Source organism: Antedon mediterranea, chromosome 7, assembly GCF_964355755.1.
Source record: "Antedon mediterranea chromosome 7, ecAntMedi1.1, whole genome shotgun sequence".
Taxonomy (NCBI): domain Eukaryota; kingdom Metazoa; phylum Echinodermata; class Crinoidea; order Comatulida; family Antedonidae; genus Antedon; species Antedon mediterranea.
In genome coordinates, this window is record NC_092676.1 from 8,690,108 (window position 1) to 8,703,919 (window position 13,812).

Sequence of the window (13,812 nt, forward strand, 5' to 3'; positions counted from 1 at the left end):
AAAAAAAGAATTATTTTTTTGTTGAATATGCAATTTTAATTTCACATAACAGTTATATCCACTCTTTTCGAATCTTTTTAGATCGAAAACAAATTATTTACCTAGAAAAAACTGTAATTTAAAACAAAAACTAGTCAAATTAGCTGCCAGCCAATGGAGTTTTGGTTGGTTTGGTTATGATTTAATAAATATTTATTTTTCAAAGTGATTAACAATATGTGACATTAAAATGGCATTATTAAATATATTATATAAAAAAATGTTTTTTTTTTTCATGGGAAAAAGGCCTGTCATAACACAAAGTATGACAACGATGCTTCAGGGAGGTGACTAGATGCTTGGTGGCGTAGTAGTCAAAGAACATAATAGGTTCTTTTTGACGTAGCTCATAAAAAAAATCGCAACCATTGGGGTCAGGGGTCAAGACACATGTGCGCGCCTCTCTTCAATTTCGATCGTAGAAAAGACGACGAAGTCTGAATTATAAGAAGTGTGTTGAATTTTGGGGAGAGAGGTTTCACTCTCTAAAACACAAACTATATCAAAATGCAGCGAAATCCATCATGCCCGCATTGTTCTAAAAACTACCGTGGCCAAGGTAAGTTGATTGCATTGAAAGAAGAATGTTGACATAAAAATAAGTGTTAGTTAGGCCCACCAGGCCAGAAGCCTGATGAGGAAGGCTACCTTCTCACATGGTGAGCGCCCTCTCCTGTACCTTCATCTTTGTGAGCTAGGCCTAGCTATGAATGTTGGAGGCTAGGCCTGTGCCTACTTTATGTAAGCTTCCTTGCCTTTGTGTCCTACAACCTTGATGGTCCTTAACCAATGAGTAGGTCTGGGCCCAGGCACCATGATAAGAGGTCCATTAATTATTAATAGTAATACGCCGTGGTTAGGATTCCGCCGAGTGAGTGATTGGCCGAGCGGTTAAGACAGTGGAACCGTAATCACGTAGCCATTACATCGGCAAGGGTTCAAGGCTCACTCACTCCATGGTTCTGGTGGTAGAACGAGTCTTCTCGGATAAGGACTATAAACCGTAGGTCCAGTGTACACAACTTGCTCGTGTGCACTTTAAAGAACCTAGTACATCTTTCGAGACGAGTAGGGGGTTACCCCGGTGTATTAGTACATCACAGCCACTGATCACCAACTGGGCCCTCTGGGAGATCAGTCTTTGACTGAAGAGGTCACCCAGTATAAAGATAAAACAAACAAAGACACCGGAACTCAACTGCCCAGGGAATCCAACACGCTATTGCGCATGCCCAGAGCAGAGCGAGGAAATCAGCGACTCTATTTTACTCTACAGCGATGGATCATTTTAATACTATAATAGCTGCGCCACGGCGAACTAGCCTAGCTAGATGCCTACTAATATAATACTAGTTAGTTAGACCTACCAGCTAGATGTGACCAGTGGGCCTATTTATTTTGTAATTAAAAAAGTAGTTGCTTCATTCATATATAAACTTCATATAATTATGAATTATAATTACATGACTAGTTTAAATTTTTATGATTTTTCAAGTACAAAATAAAAGATTTCATATAAAACGCATTATACTGTACATAACATGCAATCGTATACAAGTTGATTTGTTGACAGCAGCCGCTGCGCGGATGTGAAAAAAAAAACCAGAACTGTTGTAGGAGAAGTCGGGCTCGCAACGCTACGCTATTCACTTTCGTACATTTCTTGAAATACACTTAAATCTTTATGACATTAGGGCAGGCCCGGTGTGTTTTTCTCTCGTTCCGAACTTCATACTTCCTCTGTCTAATAAAATTAAAGCATTACGATTCTTAGATAGATACTGATTCTTATCAATATCAAGATAATTATTTTAACGCGTGGCGTAGTCGTATTTTTAGTATTAGTTCATGTATGGCCTAGGCCAAGTTTCATCCATCGTTCTCTTGCTCGCGCGACGACTAACTAGGCTACAGTACATCCCTAGTTAAAACTCCAACTCTCGGGTAATATGGTCCGCGGTCTGTGGCACTAGTGCAAGCTATAATTACTTTGCTCTGGGCATGCGCAATGTCGTGTGGGATTCCCTTATGGTGTGAAGTTGAGTTTTTGAAAAATCAATCACAGATGGTTTGCACATTTTCATAGTGAAAATAGTACGTCGGAGCACATCGTCAGCTTGATCGCATTCCAACAAGCAGGTACGTTTCTCTTACCTGACTACATGAGTAAAAACCGCTCGGACTCATGCGAAGCCTATAACAGTCGCGATAAGTAACATAATGACCAGAATTGTATCCTAATTTGTTTGTTTTAGATCCTGTTGGAAGCTTGTATCCATGTATGCTGGTGTGTAGTCACACTTTCTGTAGAAGCTGTCTGACAAAGTTGTTGAAAATGTCACGAACCCACATTGTCTGTCCCATCTGTAAGGTATGTAAATTGCTGATTAATTTAAAAAAAAATGTTTTTATATTATCAATTTCTTATTAAATGTATAATTTTTATATTCTTTTGAAACTGTGTAATTAAAAAATATATTATATAATTTATATAGTATTATAATTAATATAATACATGAATAATAAAACCAGAAGAAAAGACTGAATATAATTCTTTTCTTTACAGTATAAACCTAAATTTAGGGTAAATTTACGATAGTTTTGTCAATTTCATTGGTAATGCAATCGTATATAGTCCCTCAATTTATATAAGGTACTTGTAGTACAGTCAACTCTCCCAATACCGGACACCCTTGGGCGGGCATATATTTTCCGGTTTTTCGAAAGTCCGGTTTCCTGAAAACATATTTTTAAAGTCATCACGTTGTCACTGAAAATGCTTTTAATCACCGGTCCGAATGCTTCCCGGTACGGTCTAGCGTAGGGAAGGCCTAGGCTATGATTGTGTCAAGCTAGTTTTAATTAAATAAATACTGATAATAATAATAATAATATTTATTCGGCAAAAGTTCATAAAGTACATTTTACAATTCATCTTGCCAGGAGCAAGTAATTAATAGGCATGAGCCCAAACAGAAAACTGCTCTTACTCCATCAGGCCTAGGCCTAGGCCTACTATATTAATATTAAAGCCCCATTCCCTACGTTTTTTAGATCTAATTTAAGATCACAAACTATATTTAATGTAAAAATAATACTATATGATCCTATTGCGATAACTTTTTTCGTCTTTAAACGGTTAAAAATGTGAAAAATAAGTCGATTCTAATAATTATAGCGGCCCGCTATAAATCCCAAAATGCATTGCGCGCGGATTTATATTTTTGTTTTTCACCTGTAATTCGCCCACTTTTCGATCGATCGTGAGGCCAAAACAAATGGAAGACTCCTAACTTTTCAGCGAAAATACCGGGTTTTCCCCAATTTGTATCAACGGAGTCTGGCAAAAATAGAAAGACAATTAATGCAGCAACTATACAACGTCAGGCTAGGTATATAGGTAGCGTACGATGTTCGTACGTTACCGATGTTTACCAGCTAGGCCTACAAAACTAAGCCTAGCTAGGCTAGGCCTAAGACCGCCCACGAGAGGTCGATCGCCGCGAGCTACTTAGGTAGTGCATTGTTTCTCACTTTTTATCATAATTTACCATAAAACGTACATTTAAGACAAGGAATGACATGGTTTAATGTTTTTAAAGTGATATGTTTATTGTTTATCGCGAGCTAGCAGCAGCATTGGTGATAAAAATAGCAGAGCGGGGCTTTGATTGATGCGCATGTGCAGAGGTGTCATAATCAAATAAAAACGCCCACACCTAGACCACATGTTTTTTAAGCTCCTTTATTTTGACGTAATTTGATAGCAATGATGAAAATTTATTAAGTAAACGAGCCAAGCAATAATGACACAATAATTAATTGGTAACATTTCAAAGTTTATTAACACTAGTTAAGTCAATTTCATTCCGTTTACGTTTTGCCATAATGATTTCCAAATTTATAATGATGCACATTTTTAGTGAAACATTCCTTTTTAAAGTCCTATTGCAATTGTGAATTTAACAATAATAATTTAAACAAAACAAAGACACAAAGTGGATGTAAATTGAACTTTATTAAAAAACAATTCATATGCTAAAAAACAGGGAGTTGTTAACAACTCCCTGCTAAAAACAATAGACATTAAGACATAGCGCTTTGATGTGAAAAAGCCCACCGCAGTTCGATACGCAACAAAGCAATTGCCGCCTCGTGGGTTAACAATGAACTGACCTGTCAATCACAGTGTAGCGCTCCATGGCAACATTATTTGATCGTACCGCGAAACGTTGCGCACTTCATGCATGGTCAGGGTATGGTTAAAAGCTTTCGTACATTGTGAATGTATTGAATCCGAGTCAGCGACGACGATGTTACGTTGTTTTCGTAAATATTTGGAGTTTTTTAACTGTCAGTTCGGTTTTCAGACGCTAATTGTCGTGTTTTGTACTTCATAATTTGTCCGGATTCCGGAATTGGGTATTCCGGTTTTCATAATAAATTACAGTACATTTAGAATAGGGACAAATTGGGCCCTCCAAAAAAGTCCGGTTTTCCGTGAATTCCGGTTTTGGGAGAGTCCGGTATTGGGAGAGTTGACTGTACTAACTACCACTATACAGGGAACATTGTCAACAGTGTAGCATAGCCAAATGCTACACTATACAGTACCACCATTGCTACTGTACACATAAAATGGTAGCCAAGGCATGTTTCCTTCTCAAAAGTTTAATGAAAATGCTGCCTGTTGTGTGGTAAATCTCTACTGTTTAATCTTGTCATAGCTATACTATCAATGTTTTAAATAATAGTACATTTATTATACATTTTCAGACTTCTACTCCAACACCACTGAAAGAGGCTAGTATTAGTCAACTTCAACCAGACTTCTATGTCCTCGGTGTTTTGTTAACGAACAGTAAAAAGCAAATGAACATAAACCAGTAAGTATAAAGAAATGCATCTTCTAAAGATGTTTAGATTTTCCTACGACAATGTATGTATTTCATTATTACTTTGGCAAAATAGAATGTTGCTAAATATTGTACTTGCTTTACTTATTTGTTTAGCATTGTGGCGTCTACAATTTGTTATGTTTTGGTGTTTATAGGTATATACATGCCTATTTATTTTCTGGAAAATTGATATATTAGTGAAGTCACAAAAGCTTATTTATATTCAAATCACAACTTTTTTGTATTTTTCATATGAGATATTAAGTAGTATGCCCTCTGTATTCTTTTAACATGAACTGAAATATCGATTAGTGAGCCCTCTTTATCAGAATATAGTTTTTCCCTGATATATTTTGCTCAGTTTCTGATTGCATAATTTATTTTTTTCAGTTCTAGAGAAGGAAAATGGAGGAAACATGAGGATTCCAGTGACGCAGTACACAACATTCCAGAGGCTTACAAGAAATTTAAGGAAAAGGTCATGGGAGGTATAAAATATTTGTGACATTTTAGTATCGTTAGAAAGGACTTTATAACTGCGTTTTCTTACTATAATCAAGGCAATCTAACAACAGGACACTGTGCTCAATTTGCCAAGATAGGTCCTTTGGTCTTATGTCTGGCTGTGACAAATACCAACAGTACTGTACTATGTACATATTCTCCACAGCGCAAGGTGTCTGTTAAAGGGCGTGGAACTGATCTGTCACAACCACAGATAAACACTTTGATCTCCGGGGCTCAGCTTTCTGTTGTTAAGATAACAATATCGCAGACTTTACACAGGTACACTACTCTTAAGGAGTACATACTGTGTTCTTAAAATGCACACAAGCCTAGATGTACTTGAATAAACTATGGTTGATGAGACCCTTGGGCCTGTACATTTTTTGATAACTATTGTTGGCAGCACCTAGCCTTAAATGCTTGACCACTCAACTATTGTTGGCAGCACCTAGCCTTAAATGCTTGACCACTCAACTATTGTTCATGCATATTCATGTTTTTTATACATACAGTAAATCAATTTAATTTTTCAGAGGATGATGAGATATGCCTTGAGTGTATAAAGAAGCCAGCTAGCTGTATGTGTGAAACTTGTAAGATTAGACTTTGCGGAGAATGCTTTCACAAAATCCATCGAAGTTCTCGAACCCTAATGACCCATCAAGCAATACAGCTACAACCCAAATTGTAAGTATCTTCTGCCTATGTCTTTTTCTTTACCCCCAAACCCCAGCATCCCCTAACCTCACTTTGTGCTCTCTGTGTTAAAAAAAAAAGTCAATTTATATATATATATTTCTTTTTATCAAATCAATGGTTGGTACCAACCTATTATAGTCATTCACTTTGACCAAAAATTTATCACCAAAAAAATTGTTTACCTGAAAAAACTGTAATTTAAAGTTCGGCTTTTTATAAGAAATCATTTTTTTTGTTTTCATATGGGAAGTGAATAACATTGAAACTGCAAAATGCCTTATTTTATAAATCTTTCTGATTTTGGGGACAATACATTTTTAATGTATCTTTTTCCCCCCAGGAGTACTAATAAATGTAGACAACATTCTATGAAACCATTAGACTTCTTTTGTTTGGAAGATATGATACCTGTGTGCGCAAACTGCGTTATTGTTGGAAGCCACAAAGGTCATTCAGTTCAATCGATTGAAGAAAGGGTATGTATAATATTAATATTCATTCTTATATAGCGGTTGTTGCAGAATGCTTCTAAGCACCTGCTTTACATTATTACTCTGGTCATATGGAAACATACTCCCATATGCGCAAAGTTGTGTCATGATCTCACCAGGTACCCATTTGACTAGGGATACAAGCAATGCAGCGAAAGTTTTATCCGAATTCACGATGTCACAATCAGTAATCTAACGTTGCGCCATAATTGTGTAAGGTAGTGTATTCATGAGACATAAAGGTGGGGTTAAAAAAACATGTTATTTCACTCCTGTGAGTGAGTGGCCAAGCGGTTAAGACAGTGAAACCGTAATTACGTAGCCATAACATCGGCAGGGGTTCAAGGCTCACTCACTCCATGGTTCTGGTGGTAGAACGAGTCTTCTTGGATAAGGACTATAAACCGTAGGTCCAGTGTACACATCTAGCTCGTGTGCATTTTAAAGAACCTAGTACATCTTTCGAGACGAGTAGGGAGTTACCCCGGTGTATTAGTACATCACAGCCACTGATCATAACTGGGCAATCTGGGAGACAAGTCTTTGACTGAAGAGGTTACCCAGTATAAATATATATTTCAATCAATCAATCTGGCAATGTTTATAATGACACCTAGTATTAAAACAAAAGCAATTCTTAGACCTTTGTTTCACGAATTAACAACCATCTATCAACTGCCAAGCCAATCACACATGTGACCATATGTAACAATGAATAATGAATGTGTCAATAGAAAGTCGTGCAGTGAGAAAGGACTTTACTTTAAAAAGATTTTTTACATGCAAATGTCAGTGAAACACTAGCGAAGAAAAACCTTGGTTTCTGACATTACCCGTTGTTTAATACTAAACAACATAAACTGCAGGTAGGCCTAGACCTAGTAAATTTGGTATTGGATATCCCAGATGATGTACGCTCGAGATTTCTAGTGAAAAGTAATTTTATTATTTTGATAATTGTGTTGTAGAATAAGGAGGCAGTTACTGATTTAGAACCAGCAATGATGAAAGCAGAAGAAACAATGAAAACAATGTTTTTGACAAAAAAAGTAAGTATAAATAAAACAAAAAACTGCAATGTTGTGTCTATATGTATTTATGTAGGTCTGCAGATAAATATAAAACAAAGAGCTACATAGGCAGGGTAGATAGAAAAAATGCCCATCAAGTGAAGAGAACCAGTCCCAAGTTCCCCAAAATTTGCAGTTTTTTGTTATTTTCCCTGATTTTTAATGCAGATCCCCAAAATTTAGTTATTTTTCAAGTCAAGTCAAGTATCATTTATTATCATTTGTTTCTGTTTGCTCTGTTGTCGGAGCACAATATCCAGCGGACACAACACAAACTCAAAAACAAAAACATTACAAAAAGTGTCTACATTATGTTTAAGGCTCTAATAGCTCCTGGAAAGAAACTATTTGTAAATCGTGCCTTAGTGGCCTTAATAAAACAAAATCGCCGACTGCTGCGCATCAACTGGAACATACTAGAGGCCAGATGAAATTGATCATCTTTGATAGCCACTGCCATTTTCAGAAGACGATCCGAAAATATGTTCTCCATATCTTCTTTCTAATGACATTACAATATTAATTAAGTATCAAATGAAATATTTAAACAAATCAAAATAAATTACAGTTTACAGCATAAAATTTAAGTTGAATTTAACCATTTAGTTTGTCTTTTATAAGTGAAAACCTCCCTTTTTAATTTGTTTTCTACAGAAGATATTAACTTGCTGTGAAATGGATTATTCAAAGTCGTTTTTTTTTAGTCCTCATTTTTAATGTTTTTTGGTGACAATACATCTTTAAATATTTTTAAAATCTTTTTTTAGACAATTTCTGAAGCAATACCAGAAGTAAAACATGAAACTTCAAAGGTGATGAATGAGGTTTGTGCACATTTTACAAGACTTCATGCAATCTTACAAGTAAGGTAAGTTATAGACTAACCCTTACATCTCTATCTTTAACAATTTTTTCAATCTTCTATCGACTAAAGCCGAAGTATAGTTGTTATCTCGGGACCGTTCTATGGCCACCACCAGGTAGGCTTACTTCATTAAGGCTTCTATGAATGGATGTACTTGTTGGGAGCAGGAACGCTAGTTGACCAAACCCAGTACCGTTTTGATTACGATCAATCGGGAAATTACCTCACAACGTTACATCTGACTTGGTTGTGAGGGTCTGCAGTCATTTTTAATATTCTTTTCTTTTATAATTCATTAAATTTCCTTCTCAATTCATAATAAGAAAAATAAATATAAAATAAATGTTACAAAATAAATAGGCCTTTTACAAAATAAATATTACAAAATAAAACCGTCACTTAACAAACAAAATTACTCAATCAAAGCACAATTGTTTAACAATTAACAATAGGAGGAGCTTATCTTTTCAGTCTTTGTTATTAATTGTTTATATTATTTATCACCCTTTGGTGCTTTGTATTTTGTTAATTTTACTCATTTGTTCTTGAGAATGGTTCCATAATGATTCTGAAACGAAAAGTGAAATTCATGTTTTTGCGTCTTGATTACTATTGCAAATATTTGATTTATGTACAATTAACCAGATATTATATTTAAAATTTATGCCTGTACATGAGCTTTAAATATTCATTTTTAATGCCATTCCCACCATTTGGAACAATCTCCCAGTTCACATTCGTAACTCTTCATTAAATCAATTTAAATTAACAACCATAATACGTTTCTTTCAGCAACTAATAAAATAAAAATTGAATTGAAAAACTTTTTAAAATTTAGTTTAATTTAGTTTTAATTTCAAGTTTAAATTTATATGTAATAGGAACTTTAGTTGTCTACACTCTTCCTGTATTTCATTTTTATACATTTATTTTTTGTCATTTTGTGTATTTTTTTTTGGAGAAAATAAATATATTTACCACATCAGGCACAGAACATTGATCGTAACCCCTCTGGTGATATACTGAAATTGAATTAATACATTTGAAACAATAAAGATTAGGAAATCTGAAAATGTGAAACTGTGATTCGAACTAGGAACCTTCTGCTTGATATGAAGATGTCCTAACCATTAGACCACTGAGGCTTTCATGGTATTGTTCAAACTCGATTAGATAGTGACTCTTTATTAATTGATTTGTAGCATGGGTCATGTTGACCTTAATAAAAAATTAGAATAAAATTTGTGTTTTTTGTAGGTTATTTGTTATCCATAAACTAATAAATTGATCCTAAATCATAATCTTGTTATTATGTAGAGAGAAGTTGTTAATGGAATCTATAGAATCTTACCTTGAAACACAAATTGACACAATCAAGCATGTCCAGGCATCAGTAGAGGCTAACTTAAGCTGTGTAATTGGTGCTATTTCAGGTAACTTCTTTTCCCCATTACGCTGAATCTGGAATATAATAATAATATCCTGGATTTATAAAGCGCCTAATGTTGTGAAATTGCTAAAAGTCTGTCTACACTATCAAACTAGTTTGACAAAAAAAAAAGTGTGACGTGCCTAAATATGGTAGTGATATGCTTTAATATGGTACAGTAGTGATATAACATATATATGAACATCACATAAATTTGATAGAGGAGACAGAGCTTAAGCGATGTACATATTACCTCAGTCTTTTTTTGTGTGGATCAAACACACATGGAAACCCATACCATTTGTACACCTGGGATGCGATGAGCATTGGATTTTAACCCATATTGTCACGATCAGTAGTCCAGCCCACTGCGCCACATGTCCTTACGGTATTATACGTTACCCCAGGTGTACTAGTTCATACAGCAACTGTCGTTGACAGAGGTAGCATGTCGTTGACAGAGGTAGCACCGTAAGTGGCTGCAGGACATGACGAAACCCTTAGGGGAGAAGCATGAAGTGTAACATCTAGTCCACAGCGCCTTGAGCACTTTAGTGGATATGTGCGCTTTCCAAATCTTATTTTATCTTTGTTTACCTTTGACCAGCAGCCTGAGGTATAAAACATTTTAATATATTGTTACGGTCTTGCTCGTTAGGCTGAAACCAACAATAAGAATATAACAAAACACGTCTTAGTTGTCGTCCATCTTTATTCACTTCCCTTTTTTCTCTAGAGGGCTCACTTCTGTGTGACAAACCCATCACAATATACAAAATGGAGGAAATATCAATTAATACATTTTTTTTATACACAAAGATGAAATATTAGGGTAAATAGTAACCATGATTAATGAACTGTATTTTTAGAGGCTCAAAAGGCCATTAACAGCAATGAATATATCCAGACTACACAGCTTCTTGCACTGCTAGACGCAACAGCAGACCTGCCATCATTTATTGAGGTTCTATCAAAAGACAACCAATTGGAATTTACACCAGGCCCTGAGGATTTGTCTAACAATCTGTCAGAATATGGAGAAATAGAAGGCTTTGATACAGACAGGTTAGCATTGAATTAGATCTCATCCACATCAAGTGGTTAAGGTGGGAGCACTCTTCTGTTGGCAGTAAATCAGCACATGGTTGAAGACTCCTCGACCATAGTTCTGGTTGTCGAACAATTCTTGGAGTAAGGAGGTCCAGTGTACACATTGTCACTTTATGAAACACAATGATTTTTTGGAAAAGTAAAGGTGCTCTTATGTCGACACGGAACTCGAGTCAACTGAATGTTTTGTGTTTGTGTCAGTTGCATTCAGTTGTGTTCAGTTGCTCGGAGAGCTTATGTCGACACAGTTGAGTTGATTTGTGTTGCATGTCAACATAAGGGCATCATAAGGGGCTACCCCAGTGTACTGGTCCATAGCCCTGCCGTTGAAAGAGCCCATTTGGTTCCAGCTCATCACAAAGGAACCCTTAGAAGAAATGATTGTTGCAACATCTGCCCTTTGAGATGGTTTTAACCGTATCATGTTTTGTACAGTTTTTATTTCCATCAAATGTTTTTCATTCTATTTAATAATTTTTTTTATTCAGATATACCTTAAAGACGTTCAGTGAAGTGCCAGAAGAAATTGCTGGATGTCGAGAGCTTAGCAAGGAGGATCAGGCAGCATTAGATCGAATGCTTTTGGAAACACAACGATTATATAAGGAATCTGTAGGCAGCCAATCAGGTGATTTGTCTCAAATGTGTCTATTACAATGTGGATGCCCTGAATTTGTTAGTATCAAATTACCGTAAAAAGCTCATCTCGAAAAGAAGTCCCCAATTTTGGTTTCCAAAGGAATCTTGAAAAGAAGTGCATCGGTCTTCTTTTTGAGATTTGAATTTCAAAGGAAGCCAGATAACTTGTGATGTAGATATAATGTATGATCGAGTTTAAATTGTCAAAAAATGTACAGCATTCATTTCTTTAGTTACTAAAAGTAATACTCGAAAAGAAGTATCTTGAAAAGAGTACTAAAAAAAGAAGCCCATTGCCGTCTTTTCAAGGTATCCTATTTTGGAATATTTTTCATTTTGCAATAAGAAATAGATTTATATATTTAAATGTGAAGCATGTTCATAAGTGCAGTGCAACAAACAATGCTATCATGGTTGCTACCCCCTCCCCTTTAACTCAACCTCCCATCTCATTCCTGAATTTATATTGGAAAATTATACCTCTCAAAGTATTTGACATTTAATTTTTAGACAATCTAACAAATAAAATGTTTTCTTTTATTAGTTGAAAATGAGGATTCAGAAAGTGTAAGCTCTAGCCTTACAAACCTGTCTAAACGTGAGGGTGAAGCTAATAAAACAAGAAAGCCTTATCGCCCTAGGACATACTTACCAAGAGGTAAGGGAGCATTCTTCCACTGCAGTTGCTCTTTAACCCGTTTTTGTTATTTAGCAAGCTTTTTTTTGGATTGTCATACCTACTGTTTAATGACTACCTCATAAACATGACCTTCTTCATTAAAATACATTATTGCATTAAAAAAAATAGTGATTGAAGTAAGTAGAATGATTTTGATACAATTCCTAAACAATCTAGACTAGTCATAAATTGTCAGTACGAAAAAAAAAACATTTAATCTATATAAAAAAATAGTATTGTAATGCTATACAATACTGCAAATCTGTAGTATTACCACTTTTGATCGCCATTTGAATCAAAAGTGTGTTGGTACTGTTAGATATAATATAAACAAATATACTAATAAACGTTATCACTGTGAGTGTGGGTAGCCCCTACTTATAGATTATAAACACATAATAATATATACTTTATTACTGTCAGTTGTTTCTCAACGTTTGTATTAATTAATAATTACAAAAATATAAACGTATTAGTGGTCTTTAAATGTAATTTACTATTTCAATCGACCAAGAGACAGTGACAGTTTTAATAAAGTATTAAATCGGAAATGGTTTACTCTATTTAGTGGTATATTATTTATAGGCCTATATAAAAAAAATATTTTGTTACTGATTGGATAATAAAGAAATATAACATATAACAAAATTGGGTTTGTTTAAATGAGTCCAAATAACAAATTTCGACTCATTTTGTGATAAGTTTGGTTGACTACATAAATCATTGTGTCTATTTATTTGTTTCTGTAAACGACAATGTTTTATAGTACTGCGGTACGTACATTTGAAATCACCAGTTTTTTTACGCTGAAATTACTATGTATTTATTAAAAATAAAACATTTCTGTTTTATTCTGTTACCAACAGTACCTCCTGGTGAAAAAGTGATTGTGACCCATATTCGTAATCCATGTGATTTCATGGTTCAACGACTTGGTGACCAAGGCAAAGTGAACAACATGATGGGATATTTACAGAAGTTTTGCAGGGCTCCTGCTGATAAACTCCTAACTACAGATTATCTAAAGATTGGTAAGTCATAATTCTGCCATTAGTTGACACAATACTCATCTTTTTTTCCTTACATGTAAACTAGCAACTAGTCTGGAATAATGTGATCATGGTTTTGTCTTGTAACTATTATATATAAACCTTTTATCCTGGTGGAGCTGTAGCTTGGTGGTTAAATTATTTATACCATATTAATTGAATCATTTATTGTTTTTTTCTAATGGAGGCGTTAATTTGGTGATATATGAACAAATTAAACACAATTGATATTGAGAAGTGATAAAATACAGTAAAAATTGTATCAAAATTCTTGGTAAATTTGAGATAATGTCAATCACCTAATTCTACTACAAATAGAAATGTCTTTGTAATGCAA

The 13,812-nt window shown here is 34.8% G+C and overlaps 1 protein-coding gene across 1 annotated transcript in view; it reads left to right on the forward strand.

The window, feature by feature from the left end:
- The first annotated feature begins 473 nt into the window (after positions 1-473).
- The window catches only part of LOC140054176 (uncharacterized), a 106,908-nt gene continuing 93,569 nt past the window's right edge, over positions 474-13,812 (forward strand). The window contains exons 1-13 of the mRNA XM_072099068.1: positions 474-598; positions 2,295-2,410; positions 4,816-4,925; positions 5,328-5,425; positions 5,978-6,131; positions 6,484-6,619; positions 7,603-7,683; positions 8,472-8,572; positions 9,887-10,002; positions 10,868-11,063; positions 11,597-11,736; positions 12,292-12,405; positions 13,293-13,457. Of these exons, the coding sequence (XP_071955169.1) occupies positions 547-598; positions 2,295-2,410; positions 4,816-4,925; positions 5,328-5,425; positions 5,978-6,131; positions 6,484-6,619; positions 7,603-7,683; positions 8,472-8,572; positions 9,887-10,002; positions 10,868-11,063; positions 11,597-11,736; positions 12,292-12,405; positions 13,293-13,457 (1,579 nt within the window). The 5' untranslated portion in view covers positions 474-546. The remainder of the gene's footprint in view (positions 599-2,294; positions 2,411-4,815; positions 4,926-5,327; positions 5,426-5,977; positions 6,132-6,483; positions 6,620-7,602; positions 7,684-8,471; positions 8,573-9,886; positions 10,003-10,867; positions 11,064-11,596; positions 11,737-12,291; positions 12,406-13,292; positions 13,458-13,812) is intronic.